The sequence below is a fragment of the Callithrix jacchus genome, chromosome 7 (assembly GCF_049354715.1).
Source record: "Callithrix jacchus isolate 240 chromosome 7, calJac240_pri, whole genome shotgun sequence".
Lineage (NCBI taxonomy): Eukaryota > Metazoa > Chordata > Mammalia > Primates > Cebidae > Callithrix > Callithrix jacchus.
In genome coordinates, this window is record NC_133508.1 from 81,558,711 (window position 1) to 81,571,915 (window position 13,205).

General features: G+C 44.4%; 1 protein-coding gene across 3 annotated transcripts in view; it reads right to left on the bottom strand.

Annotated features, from left to right (window-relative positions):
- Positions 1-7,882: 7,882 nt before the first annotated feature.
- The window catches only part of EIF2B3 (eukaryotic translation initiation factor 2B subunit gamma), a 129,961-nt gene continuing 124,638 nt past the window's right edge, over positions 7,883-13,205 (bottom strand). For all 3 annotated transcript variants that reach the window (XM_035251257.3, XM_002750746.6, XM_078331555.1), the window contains one exon: positions 7,883-8,105. In XM_035251257.3, the coding sequence (XP_035107148.1) occupies positions 8,053-8,105 (53 nt within the window). In that variant the 3' untranslated portion in view covers positions 7,883-8,052. The remainder of the gene's footprint in view (positions 8,106-13,205) is intronic.

A 13,205-nucleotide genomic window follows, 5' to 3' on the forward strand; every position in this document is an offset into this window, starting at 1 on the left:
GCCACCGCGCCCGGCCTTTCATGTTTTTTAAGATGGGGTCTCACTCTGTCACCCAGGCTGGAGTGCAGTGGCTCCATCTCTCGGCTTGCATCCTCCGCCTTCCAGGCTCACGCCATCTTCCCACCTCAGCCTCCCGAGTAGCTGGGACCATAGGCATGCATCACCACGGCCAGTTTTTTTTTTTTTTTTTTTTTTTTTTTGTATTTTTGGTAGAGACTGGGTTTCGCCATACTGCCCAGGCTGGTTTCGGACTCCCAAGCTCAGGCAGTCCGCCCTTCTCAGCCTTCCAAAGTGTTGGGATGACAGGCGTGAGCCACCGCGCCTGGCCTAGGGCCACACTTTTTTTTTTCCCCGGCTTAATTCACTTTATTTTTCTTGTATAAAAACCCTATGTTGCCAGGCGCGGTGGCTCAAGCCTGTAATCCCTGCACTTTGGGAGGCCGAGGCGGGCGGATCACGAGATCAGGAGTTCAACATCAGCCTGGTCAAGATGGTGAAACCCCATCTCTACTAAAAATATTAAAAAATTAGCTGGGCGTGGTGGCACACACCTGCAGTCTCAGCTACTTGGAGGCTGAGGCAGAAGAATCACATGAACCCAGGAGGTGGAGCTTGCAGTAAGCAGATATTGTGCCACTGCACTCCAGCCTGGGCAACAGAGTGAGACTCCATTTCAAAAACGAAACAAAACAAAAACCCTATGTTATAGCCAGAGCTGGAGCCTGGGTCCTCTGCACGAAGACTCTGGTGTGGGTCTTGAAGAGGTCATTAGTGAATTCCTGATAGGGAGACTTGGTGAATACAAGTCTCCTTCCAGAAGTCCAGGGGTCAGGTAGCTGTAGGTCTTCAAGATGGCATCAAAGCGGGTAGGGCCACACTTTCTTTCCAACCCAAAGCCCAAAATTTCTTCTGTTCACTCTTCCTGGCCTCCATTCTTGCCCTCTTCAGTCCACTCTCTCCACTGAGACCAGAGTCATCTCTCTAACATACAAATCTGATAGCCCCAAAGCACGAGGCCACTAGGAGCACAGGGTCCTGTGTGATCTAGCTAAAGCCTCATCTCCCATGGTTCCCTCACATCAGTGTTCCCTCCATAGCCATGTGTTCCTGCCTTTGTACATGGTGTGGCCATTTTGTCTTGGCAGACAATCTTCAAACACTGAACTTGAATCACTCCCACACCCCACTTTTTTTTTTTGAGGCAGGATCTCCCTCTGTCACCCAGGTTGGAGTGGAATGGTGCCATCACAGCTCACTGCAGCCTTGACCTCCCAGTCTCAAGAGATCCTCCCACCTCAGCCTCCCAAATGGCTGGGACTACAGGTGTGCACCACCACACCTGGCTCATTTTTGTAATTTTGTATAGATGGGGTTTTGCCATGCTGCCCAAGTTGTTCTCAAACTCCTGGGCTCAGGTGATCTGCCCACCTGGGGCTTCCAAAGTGCTGGAATTATAGGCATGAGCCACTTTACCCAGCCTACCTCCTTTTTGAAACCTTCCTTGATTCATGTCTCTTTCCTGGCAGACAATTGCTTCTTTATTTGTGCTCTGTATAACAAATCAATTTATATATGTATAATTGCATTTATGATACAATAAATTATGTACTTGAAAATCTGCCTTCTTCACCAGACAATAAATAGGTGCTCAATAATTGTTGAGTGAGTCACTAAGAGTTGCAGAACTCAGGGTGTAACGGATTGGAAACAGGAAAGAATAGAGGCAATAGTCTCTCTATTAAACTTTCAACTATCCTATCTGAGTGGGCTGTTTCTATTGGGTTCCTGACTGATAAACCCTGAGTGGCAGAGTAGGGTAAAATCAATATTCCAATATGTAAAGTTTGGGAAAGAGAAAAAGAATCCACAATAAGCTCATGATTCTAACACAACTACTATTATCTCTGCCCAATTTCTTGGTCAGTTCTTCCAGACTTAAAAAAACATCATTACATCATAAATATTTCATGTTACTACATAGTTTTTGTGATCAATCATTTGGAGAATATGCTCAGGACAGATTCCCAGAAGTGGGGTTGTTTGGGTCAAAGAGTATGAACATTTTTATGGCACTTGCACATAAAAACCACACACACACACAAAATTGGTTTACACACTGTTAAACCAATTTTTGAAAGCTTGTACACATTTTTTTTAAGACAGAGTTTCTGTCACCCAGACTGGAGTGGAGTGGCGCAATCTCAGCTCATGGCAACCTCTGCCTCCTGGGTTCAAGCAATCCTGCCTCAGCCTCCCAAGTAGCTGAGATTGCAGGCACCCACCACCACACCTGGCTAATTTTTTTTTTTTTTTTTAGTAGAGATGGGGTTTCACCATCTTGTCCAGGTTGGTCTTGAACTACTGACCTTGTGATCCACTGTGCCTGGCAAGCTTGTGCAAGTTAACATCATCTCTAGAACCTCAGTCCTGAGGAAAAGGAACATTTAGATTGAGGGGGTGACACCTAACGGGTTTGCCATTTCCATTGTCCATTCACCCAGAAATATGCCTATGGAGGAACTAATATATCTATGATGCTGTTGGCCAAATAGTAACTGCACATGAAAAGCAGCCTACCTGAATAGTACTTTCTTCTCCCTGTTACAGAGTGGGTCCTGCTGAGGATAAAGTGGCATGGTAGCTCACGCTTGTAATCCCAGCACTTTGGGAGGCTGAGTTGGGAGGATTGCTTGAAGCCAGGAGTTCAAACCCAGGCAAAATAGTGAGACTCCATCTTTACAAAAAATAAAAAGTTAGCTGGGTGTGATGGCACACGTCTGTAGTCCCAGCTACTTGGGAGGCTGGGGCAGGACTGACTGAATCCAGGAGGTAGAGGCTGCAGTGAGCTGTCATTGTGCCATTGCACTCCAGTCCGGGAGACAGAGTGAGACTCTGTCTCAAAAAACAATAATGATAATAAAAAAATTTAAGGTTAAAAAAAAGTGTACCCCTAGCAAGTCTTTGAAATAGAAACCGCCTCTAACTTAGTATGTACGGGCCCCTAGTTTGTTCTTGGGGCAATAGCTGAAGATAGGAAGTGGCCTGGAATCAGCACTGGTTGTCATCAGGAGTCTCCTGATACTATGTTTTAAGTGACTCTTGAGATCTCCTTCCTTTTTTTTTTTTTTTTTTTGAAATCAGACTCTGCAAGACATAAATAAGGTCCATGGAGAAATAGATTTGTAACCACTTGGGCCTTGGGGCTCTGCTTCCATCATAGGCCCACCACTGCTAACAACTGTGGCAAAGTCCAGCATTTGTATGGATGCTTCCAAGGCAAAGCTGTCTATTAAGGAAACCTCTTGCTTTATAGTTCAAAGTCTAGAGTGGGAGAAATGGGTGTACAGTTTTCAACCTAGGGCCTTGTGTGCTGCCTGGCTTGCTCCAAGCTTCAAAATGACCTCTCTTCTCCCAAACAAAATGGTTTCCTGAGTCCAGCTAAGCTCAGCCAGAGCCAAAGCCATAGATAGACCCCAGGAATAGGAGGGGATACAGAGGCTTCTCTTCTTCCTGCAAGCAGCCACCTTTAAGATAGAATGGCTTGTTTACACTTCCACTGGTCCTAGGTATGTGTTCTGGGCCTAAACTAGAGATATTCTCTGAATAACAGGAGAAAAGCAACCTAATTAAACCCATTATCACCAAGGATTAAATCTCATTACTGATTCATGAGACAAACATGTCTTGGGATCTCTTCTCAAAAAAAATTTTTTTTTTTTTTTAATGAGATGGGGTCTCACTATGTCACCCAGCTGGAGTGCAGTGGCACGATCTTGGCACACTGCAACCTCCAGCTCCCAGGCTCAAGTAATCTTATCTCAGCCTCCCGAGTAGCTGGGACCACAGGCGCGTGCCACCAAGTCTGGCTAATTTTTTCGTATTTTAGTAGAGACGGGGTTTCATTGTGTTGCCCAGGCTGGTCTTGAACTCTGAGCTCAGGCAATCTGCCTGCCCTGGCCTTCCAAAGTGTGGGATTACAGGTATGAACCACTGTGCCTGGCCTTGGAATCTTTTTTTTTTTAAATTAATTAATTTTTTTCAAGACGATGGAGTCTTGCTCTGTCACCCAGTCTGGGGTACAGTGGTGCCATCTTGGCTCACTGCAACCTCTTTCCAGGGTTCGAGCAATTCTCCTGCCTCAGCCTCCTGAGTAGCTGGGATTATAGGCGCCCACCACCATGCCAGGCTAATTTTCCTATTTTTAGTAGAGACGGAGTTTCGCCATGTTGGCCAGGCTGGTCTCGAACTCCTGACTTCGTGATCTGCCTGCCATGGCCTCCCAAAGTGCTGGGATTACAGGCGTGAGCCACTGATCTTGCTGCTTAGGATCTCTTATCTGTCCACTCCTTTGCTGAGTTTTGATGTTGCAGGGTACCTGGTTTTTAGAAGTTCATTGCCTGAGGGGAACACAGAGACCACAGGGGAAACCACTGTGAGTTGGGGGTACTCAGAGATGTTTCCAGAAGTGAAAGGAACTGGATGGGAGAGGTGGGAGCATGACAGAATCTAAAAGGAAAAGGAATGAATGGCTCATGGCCTGGATCTTTCATTTGCTGGTTGTGAGATCTTGGGGAAGTCACATAATCTCCGAAATTAGCATAAGGGTTAAATGAGATAATATACAACTGAGGAACAGTGCCAGGAAAAGTGAGGTGGACCACACTCACATACACACAGTGCTGGGTTAAGTAACCAGTCTGGCTTCAGGGGTGGGTTCATGTGGGAGTTAATTCACGGTGGAGGCAAGGCAGGCTTTCTTTCTCTGGCATTCCTCTAGGTTTCCCTCACCAGCTTTGGTTGCTTCTGTTATCTAGGCCAAGCAGGGTCAATGACCCTGGGATGTGGAAGAGGGAAGTGGGGGACCTGGGCAGCCCCATCCCCACCTGTTACATTTAGGGGCCAACCCTGGGTATGTATGCTCCTTCCCTGTGGGCTGGTTCAGGCCAATAGCCCCTACCAAGTATTTGGTGCCAGAGGCTGCAACCAGAGACTAGGGAATGGTCCTTCACTTTAAGTGTGAGGGAAGGAGAGAGGCTAAGAACAAATACAGCCTCTCTCCATTTATCCATGGCAGAAAGGCCCAACACAATCATCCTGGGTAGTGGCAGATGGCTCAGGCCAAGGACAGGTCATATTGGCTTCCAACAGAATGTGTTCTCCTCCCAGTCTCTCTCCCTCTGGGTCAGCTTCATTAGAGCAGAGCTTTCTAGACCTTCTGTCTGGGTGGTCCTTTCCATGGGCCTCTCAATTTCTCAGACACATTTGACTATTTAGAAAGCTGCATACAAAGGCCTGGTTTATGTACCTCCTTAGGAGTAGCGAGAGCTGTAGATAAAGAAAGTGTAGCCCCTGCAATTCTCTGGAAATAGAAACAACTTCTCAACTAGGCCCTGCAGACCCTAGATTCCTGTTGGGACTACAGCTAAACACAATTTCTCTCTCTCCACTGGGTATCGAGTGGGGGGGTAACAGTAATGTAGTGAAGAACTGGGAGGAAGTTCGACCTTTGGCCTTGGGAAAGAGCTTGGAGGGTGATCTTGGCAGTCTTATAGGCTCATAGGAGCTCACGGCCCTTCACTTTAAGTATGGGAAAAGGAGAGAGGCTAAGAACCAATGCAGCATCTCACCCTTTATCCTTGGCAGAAGGCCCCTGATGCAATCATTCCGTGTAGTGGCAGACTTCTCGGCTCAAGAACTCTTGCCAGTAGGCAAGGATGAGTTGTTAACAGGGGATGGGATTCCTGGAGTAGCAGCCGTCAAGTTGTGTCTGACCTGGCAAGCTCCCAGAATCCTGTTTCTCAGCACATTCCCAGAGTCCTCCCTGATTTGGCATTCAAGGTCCCCATTCTCCTCTTCCTCCATTTTCCTCATTGAGCATCACTGGAAGAGGCAGGGCAGATCCTATCAACTCTTCTGCCTGCCTGGCTTTTCTGATTTCTGCCCCATGAGAGGTGGCCGGCCAGTGGACATTCAGTTACTCACTATGTTTCAGACATACTCAACCCCTCTGTAGCTGCTACCAAAAGGAAACAAAAACTGTCCCTGCCTTCTGGCAGTCAAACAGAGCAAAGAGCAGAAAAATCAAAGCATCTTGGGCACCCAGCCAGTCCTGGAACTGTCAGACAATAGCAGCAGTGTACTGAGCTGGGGGCTGCTCCCAGCTGGGACTCAAACTCAACAAGCCTTCCTCTGGGAAAGCTTTACCTTTTGTTTTCTCCAGCTCCTTCCTTTCCTTAATGCAGAGGCCATTTGATGGACTTGTGCTAAGGGAAGGCACAGGAGAGGTTTTTGCTCTGTCTCACTGTCAGGGGTTCTAAGGGCTCAGTGGGGAAGGACAGGAAGGAGTGTACAGGAGGGCTCTGAGATAGTTTCCCTCCCATATCTTTTTTTGTGATCAAGGAGTGATCTTTCAGCTCCTTGGGAGACCCAGGCCCTAAGGGCCAGAAAGCTCTGGGAAAGAGGACAAAACCTGAGAACCATAAGGGCCTTTAACACTCAAGCAGTCCAACTTTCTCATTTTGCAGATGGAAACACTCCAGGTCAGAGGAAAGACAGTGATTTGTCCCAAACCAAACACTACAGAGGCCAGATTTTCATTCACCTAGGCCAGGACTCTGTCTCCAGCACCACCTGGGCCCCACCAGTTTAATTTCAGTTCCAAAGGGGACCACGTTGGGCATCACCACAGCTCTTTATCTGTTCATCCCCCTCAGCTCTATTCATTTCAACCACTTCTGCTGGGCCATTTCAGTTCCTGCCTGATTAGTGAAAACTTTCAGGAGCCTTGTTCTGACCAGTGGGAGGAATGTGGAGCTCCAGGGATCTCAAGAAGGCTGACAGAGGTGGAGATCCCCCAGGGTAGGAATGCTCACAAGTCTCTCACAAGCTCTATGACTAAGACAGGCAAGATTACTCAAGTAAACTTGAGAGCCTTGAGATTTTTGAAGCAATGCAGAAACCAGTATTTCAAATAATTCTTTATAATTACTGCCACCCACAGTGAAGACATCAAGAGAAACGTTTGATAACTCTAGGAGGTAAAATCTCACCCCAGGAGCCACTTTTATCTTCCACCAAACACCTGCAGGTTCTAAGAGAAAGACAGGGAAAGAGCAGAGTGAATGTGTGTTTGGGAGCAGGGGTGGTGGAGGGAAGGTGGATAGGCCTCTTGAAGGGCTGTGAAGCAAGAGAATTTCTGAAGCAGGAGAATCTGTAGAATTAGGATCTAAAGGAATACAGCTGGAGGAGAGTCAGAAGGAATTTCAAGCCATGATATAGATTTCTGGCTCTTCCATCCCAGGTTGGGCAAACCTCACTGAAGTGAGGTGGAGTGGGGTCTGGCGTGGCTCAGACCACTGCCTCAGACCATGGCTCTTCATGTTCTTATCTCCACTAAAATCTGTGGGGATAGGCTTGTTGGCTAGGAAGGGGCTGCCCCTGCTTCTGTTCAGAGTATCCAAGGGATATTGAACTGGGGAAAGTGGCTATAGGCTGGTAGGAGAGGGAATGAATGGTGAGCATAGAGGGTGTGGGGCTGTGGGTGAGGCAGTGGAAGGGACTGGGAATCTGTATGGCAGGTATGGGAGCAGAGTCCTCGGCTGATGCTTAGGGCTGGCACTACCAGCAGCTAGGCCTATGGGTCTAGAAAGGCAGATTAGGATAAAGGACTGAAGTACTCCCAGGTCCTTTTAGGTGGGGGATACTTTAAGGACTGGGCTGGGTCAGCCAGTCAGAAAGAAGCCTTCCTAGGACCTTTACATTGGACAGCTGCTGCCCCCACCTGATAAACCTTGGCACAGAAGAGTTAGGCCACTGTGTCTGCCCTGTCCCACATGCTTGCTCCAGATGAGCTTTACCACATGACTCATGAACACACACTGTGTACATCTGGAGCCCACCTGACGTGGAGCTTGGGACTGCTCCACAAGTCTCCAGAATGTCTTTGGAAGCTCTTCTTTATTGGGAAATAAATACAGAGGCAAACAGGTGGGTCAGCCAACATCTGTGGTTCTGGAGGCCAAAAGGAAGGAGTCTGTCTGACTTGCTCAGAACTCAGATCTCCATGAGCTGGTCATTTCCCACGATCACTTCGTTCACTCGTTCAGCTACAAAAGAAAAGGACAAAAGTTTTCTGAGAACTGGGAGCAAGATGACATTTCAAACCCAATTGCTCTCTTTTTTTGAGACAGAGTTTCATTCTTGTCACCCAGGCTGGAGTGCAATGGTGCGATCTTGGCTCACTGCAACCTCCGCCTACCGGATTCAAGCAATTCTCCTGCCTCAGCCTCCCGAGTAGCTGGGATTACAGGCATCCGCCACCACACCTGGCTAATTTTTGTATTTTTAGTAGAAATGGGGTTTCACCATGTTGGCCAGGCTGGTCTCGAACTCCTGACCTCAAGTGATCTGCCTCCCTTGGCCTCCCAAAGTGCTGGGATTACAGGTGTGAGCCACTGAGCCCAGCCAAGCCCAAGCCCAACTGCTTCTAATTCTGTGTTCACAAACATTTATTTCTCTCCTATTGAGAAATAGGAGAGAAATAGGTTCTGTTCTTGAGAAGCGCTTGGGAATAGGGGTATTTCCCTATTTCTCTTGAGAGAGAGAGAAAGAGAGAGAGAGAGAGAGAGAGAGAGAGAAAGAGAGAGAGAGAGAGAGAGAGAGAAAGAGAGAGAGCGAGCACCTTCCTATGCAGGGGGATGGGACTGACTTTCTATATCCCTGGCTTTGGTGAGGTTTTAAATAGTAGAACTGAAACTGGATCTTAAAGGATGAATAGCTTCTCTAGGCAGTGATGGAAGGGAAGACATTAGACATTGCAGGCTGTTAGAACAGCAAGAGCAAAGACAGTGAGATGGGAGAAAGGGGAACATGAAATACTGTGGTGTGGACAGAGGATAGCAAATGAGGGGATAAGGGTAAGAAATGAGGCTAAAAGGATAAATGGAGAGTCAAAGAAGAAAGGGCAATACCTCATACATAATATGGAAATAATAACACCTACTGCATAGGGTTGTTGTAAGAATTCAATGAGTTAAAGGTAAGTGAATGCTCAATAACTTGTGGCTATTATTGTTTCTATAAAGTCCAAACCCACAAGGCCCTCCATGACATGATCTTTGCCTATTTCTCCAGCTTCATTTTCCACTATTCTCCATTTTATCAATAAGCCATACTGTTTTATACCGCCCCCCGCCGTTTTTTTTTTTTTTTTTTTTTTTGAGACAGGGTCTTGCTTTGGCACCCAGGCTGGAGTGCAGTGGTTTGATCTTGGCTCACTGCAACCTCCACCTCCAGGGTTCAAGCAATTCTCCTGCCTTAGTCTTAGGTATATTTTTTCTTTTTGTATTTTTAGTAGAGATGGGGTTTCACCATGTTGGCCAGGCTGGTCTTGAACTCCTGGGCTCAAGTGATCCGCCCAGCTTTGGCCTCCCAAAGTGCTGGGATTATAGGTGTGAGCCACCACGCTCAGCCTTTTTATACCTTTGAACTTTGGCACATGCTGTTCCCTCTGCCTAGAATGCTTCCCCCTCCATTTTTTCCCATTGCACTCTTACTATCCTAACGTCCTAATCTAGCACCTCTAATATGCGATGACTTCCCTTTTGAACTGTCTATTTCCTGCTTTGTGAAACCATGGTACCTAATACCTATCTCTATTCCTAGATTATACCATTCTCCTCTACTTCACTATAAGAACATTGAGGGCACAGGACGTGGTGGCTCATGCTTGTAATCCCAGCACTTTGGGAGGCCGAGGGAGGTGGATCATCTGAGGTCAGGAGTTCAAGACCAGCCTGATTGGTGTGGTGGCTGACTGAGGCACAAGATTGCTTGAACCCAGGAGGCGGAGGCTGCAGTGACCTCAGGTCACTGCCACTGTACTCCAGCCTGGGTGACAAAGTGAGACTGTCTCAAAGAAAAAAAAAAACGGACAATTTTGCTAGATAGAGAGTTTTAAGATAGTGGTTTTTTTTTTTTTAAACATTTTAAATATTTCAGTTCCCTCTCTTTTTGCTTCTGTGGTTTAAGAGAAATCTGATGTAATTCTTATCCTTGGTTGTTCATAGATAACAATTTTTTCCTCTTCTGGCTTCTTCTAAGATTTTATTTTTATCTTTGATTTTCTAAAGTTTCAATATAATATGCCTATGTTTACATTTTTTGTATTTATCTTATTTGGTGTTCTCTTAGCTTCTTATATATGTGGATTTTGTTTATCTTCAATTTTGGGGAAATCTCAGTCATAATTTCTTTAAACATTTCTTCTGTTCTTTTTTTTCTCCTCCTTCTGATACTTCATTACACATGTATTGTTTCTATTATAATTGGCCTATACTTCTTAAATATTCTGTTCTTTTTCATTCCTTTTTTTCTTTGCTTTTAAGTTTCAGAAGTTGCTATTTAAACTTGTTTAAGCTCATTGATGCTTTCCTTGATCGTATCAGTCCATTGATGTGAATTCATTGTTATGGGCTAACCAGTGTTCCTCCAAAATTTGTATGTTGAAGTCCCAATCTCAGAATGTAACCATATTTGAAGATAAGATTTTTTAAAGGAGTGATAAAGTTAAAATGAGACTCCTAGGGTAGGGCCCTTGTACAATGTGATTGATGTCCTTATTAGTAGAAGAAGAGCCACAAGGAATGCATGTGCACAGAGAAAATGCTGTAAGAGGGCACAGCAAGAAGGCAACCAGCTGCAAGCCAAGATAGGCCTCAGGAGAAACCAAATGTGCTGACATCTTGATCTTAGACTTACAGCTTCCACAACTGTGAGAAAATAAATTTTTGTTATTTAAGGTACCCATTCTGTGGTACTTTGTTATGATACCCCTATAGTAATGCAAGAATGGCCTAATACATCTATATTGGACAAAATTGACTTTAAGTGAAAAAAAACATAAAAAGAGACAAAGAAGGCCACTATATAATCATAAAAGGGCCAATTCAGCAAGAGGGTATAACAGTTTGAAATATGTATATATATGTACCCAATAATGGAATACTCAGACATATTAAAAATGTCATTAGAGCTAAAGAGAAAGATAGACCTCAACACAGTAATAACTGAGGGCTTCAACACCGCACTTTCAGTATTGGACAGGTCACCTAGGTAGAAAGTTAACAAATAAACCTCAAACTTAATCTGTACCGTAGACCAAATAGACCTAACATTTACAGAACATTTCATTCAATAGCTGTGGAATACACATTCTTCTCAGCATCACATAGAATATTCTCCAGGATAGACCATATGTTTGAGCACAAAACAAGTTTCAACAAATTTTGAAATATCGACATTATATCAAGTATATTCTAGACAAAAATGGAATAGAGTTAGAAATGAATAAGAGGAAGAACTTTGGAAACTGTACAAATACATGGAAATTAAACAACATGCTTCTGAACGGCCATTGAGTCAATGAAAAAACTAAGAAGAAAATCACAAACTTTCTTGAAACAAATGCAAATGGAAACACAACATGCCAAAACCTATGGAATACAACAGAAACAGTGCTAAGAGAAAATTTTATAGCAAAAAATGCCTACAGCAAAAACACAGTCAGATTATAAACAACCTACTATGTACCTCAAAGAACGAGAAAAACAAGAAAAAGTGAAATCCAAACTTAGTAGAAGGAAAGAAATAATAAAAATCAGAGCAGAACGAAGTGATTTAGAGATTTAAAAATGCAAGGAATCCATGAAACAAAAAGTTGATTTTTAAAAGAGATAAACTTTATAAAAACCGCTAGCTAGACTAAGCAAGAAAGAGAGAATGCCAAATAAATAAAATCAGAAATAAAAAAGGAGATATTACAACTGATATAAAAGAAACAAGATAGATCATTAGAGACTGTTATGAACAACTGTATGCTGACACACTGGAAAAACTAGAAGAAACGGATAAATTCCTGGACACATATAACCTACCTAGATTAAACCGGGAAAAATAGAAAACCCCAACATCCCAATAATGAGTAACAAGACTGAATCAGCAATAAAAAGCCTCTTAGCCAAGAAAAGTGCAGGAACAGGTGGTTTTACTGCTTAATTTTACTAAACTTTTAAAGAACTAACATCTTGTTTTTCCTTTTAGTTGCATTTATTTTAATGCTGAATTACTTTGTGTCACGTTTTTGTTTCTTCAGTTTCTTCGTCTTCTGGGCAACCTCCTCTTCTGGTTTAGGAACAATCTGTTCCTCTTCAGTAAGGATCATCTTGATGTGGCAGGGAGAACTCATGCCTGGGTTAATCTGACCATGAGCTCTGTAGGTCCGGCGGTGTATCTTGGGTGCTTTGGTCCCTTGGATATGCTCAATGACCAGAGAATCCACATCTAAACCCTTAACTTCAGCACTACTCTCTGCATTTTTAAGCATGTGCAGCAAAAATTCAGCACTCTTTTTGGGCCACCGACCTTGTGTCCAGCCCCACTGCTTGGCTTGGACACACCTGCCAACTCTACCATTGTAACATCGGAATGGTACGCACTGTTTCGGTAAAGTGACATCTTTCAGATACTTCGTGGCTTTTCGTATATACATAGCCTTGATGGCCTGGGCAGTTTCACATGTGTTCTTAAAGTGAACCTGAAGATTGTAACCTCTTTATTTGCATGATTTTGTGGGGTTCTTTGGGTCAAGTGAATAGTGAACCATTTTCACAGATTACCTCAGGCCGCTTAGGGAAAGAGCAAGAACTAACACCCTTTTTTTCAACTATTTCAAAAAACTGAAGAGATAAAAATTCTTCTTAACTTACTTAATGAGAACAAAGATGCCCAAACTAGACAAAGGCACACAAAAAACAAAGGTACAGGCGGGGCACGGTGGCTCATACCTGTAATCCCAGCACTTTGGGAGGCAGAGGTGGGTGGATCATGAGGTCAAGAGTTTGAGACCAGCCTGGCCAACATGTGAAACCCTGTCTCTACTAAAAATACAATAATTAGCTGGGTGTGGTGGCATGTGCCTGTAGTCCCAGCTATTTGGGAGGCTGAGGCAGGAGAATTGATTGAAGCTGGGAGGTGGAGGTTGCAGTGATTCAAGATTGTGTCACTGCACTCCAGCCCAGCGCTTGGCAAAACAGCAAGACTCTGTCTAAAAAATAAAAAAAAAAAGATACCACCAAAAACTCTTAGAGCTGTAAACAAACTCAGTAAAGTTGTAGGATACAAAATCAACATGAAAAATCAGTAGCATC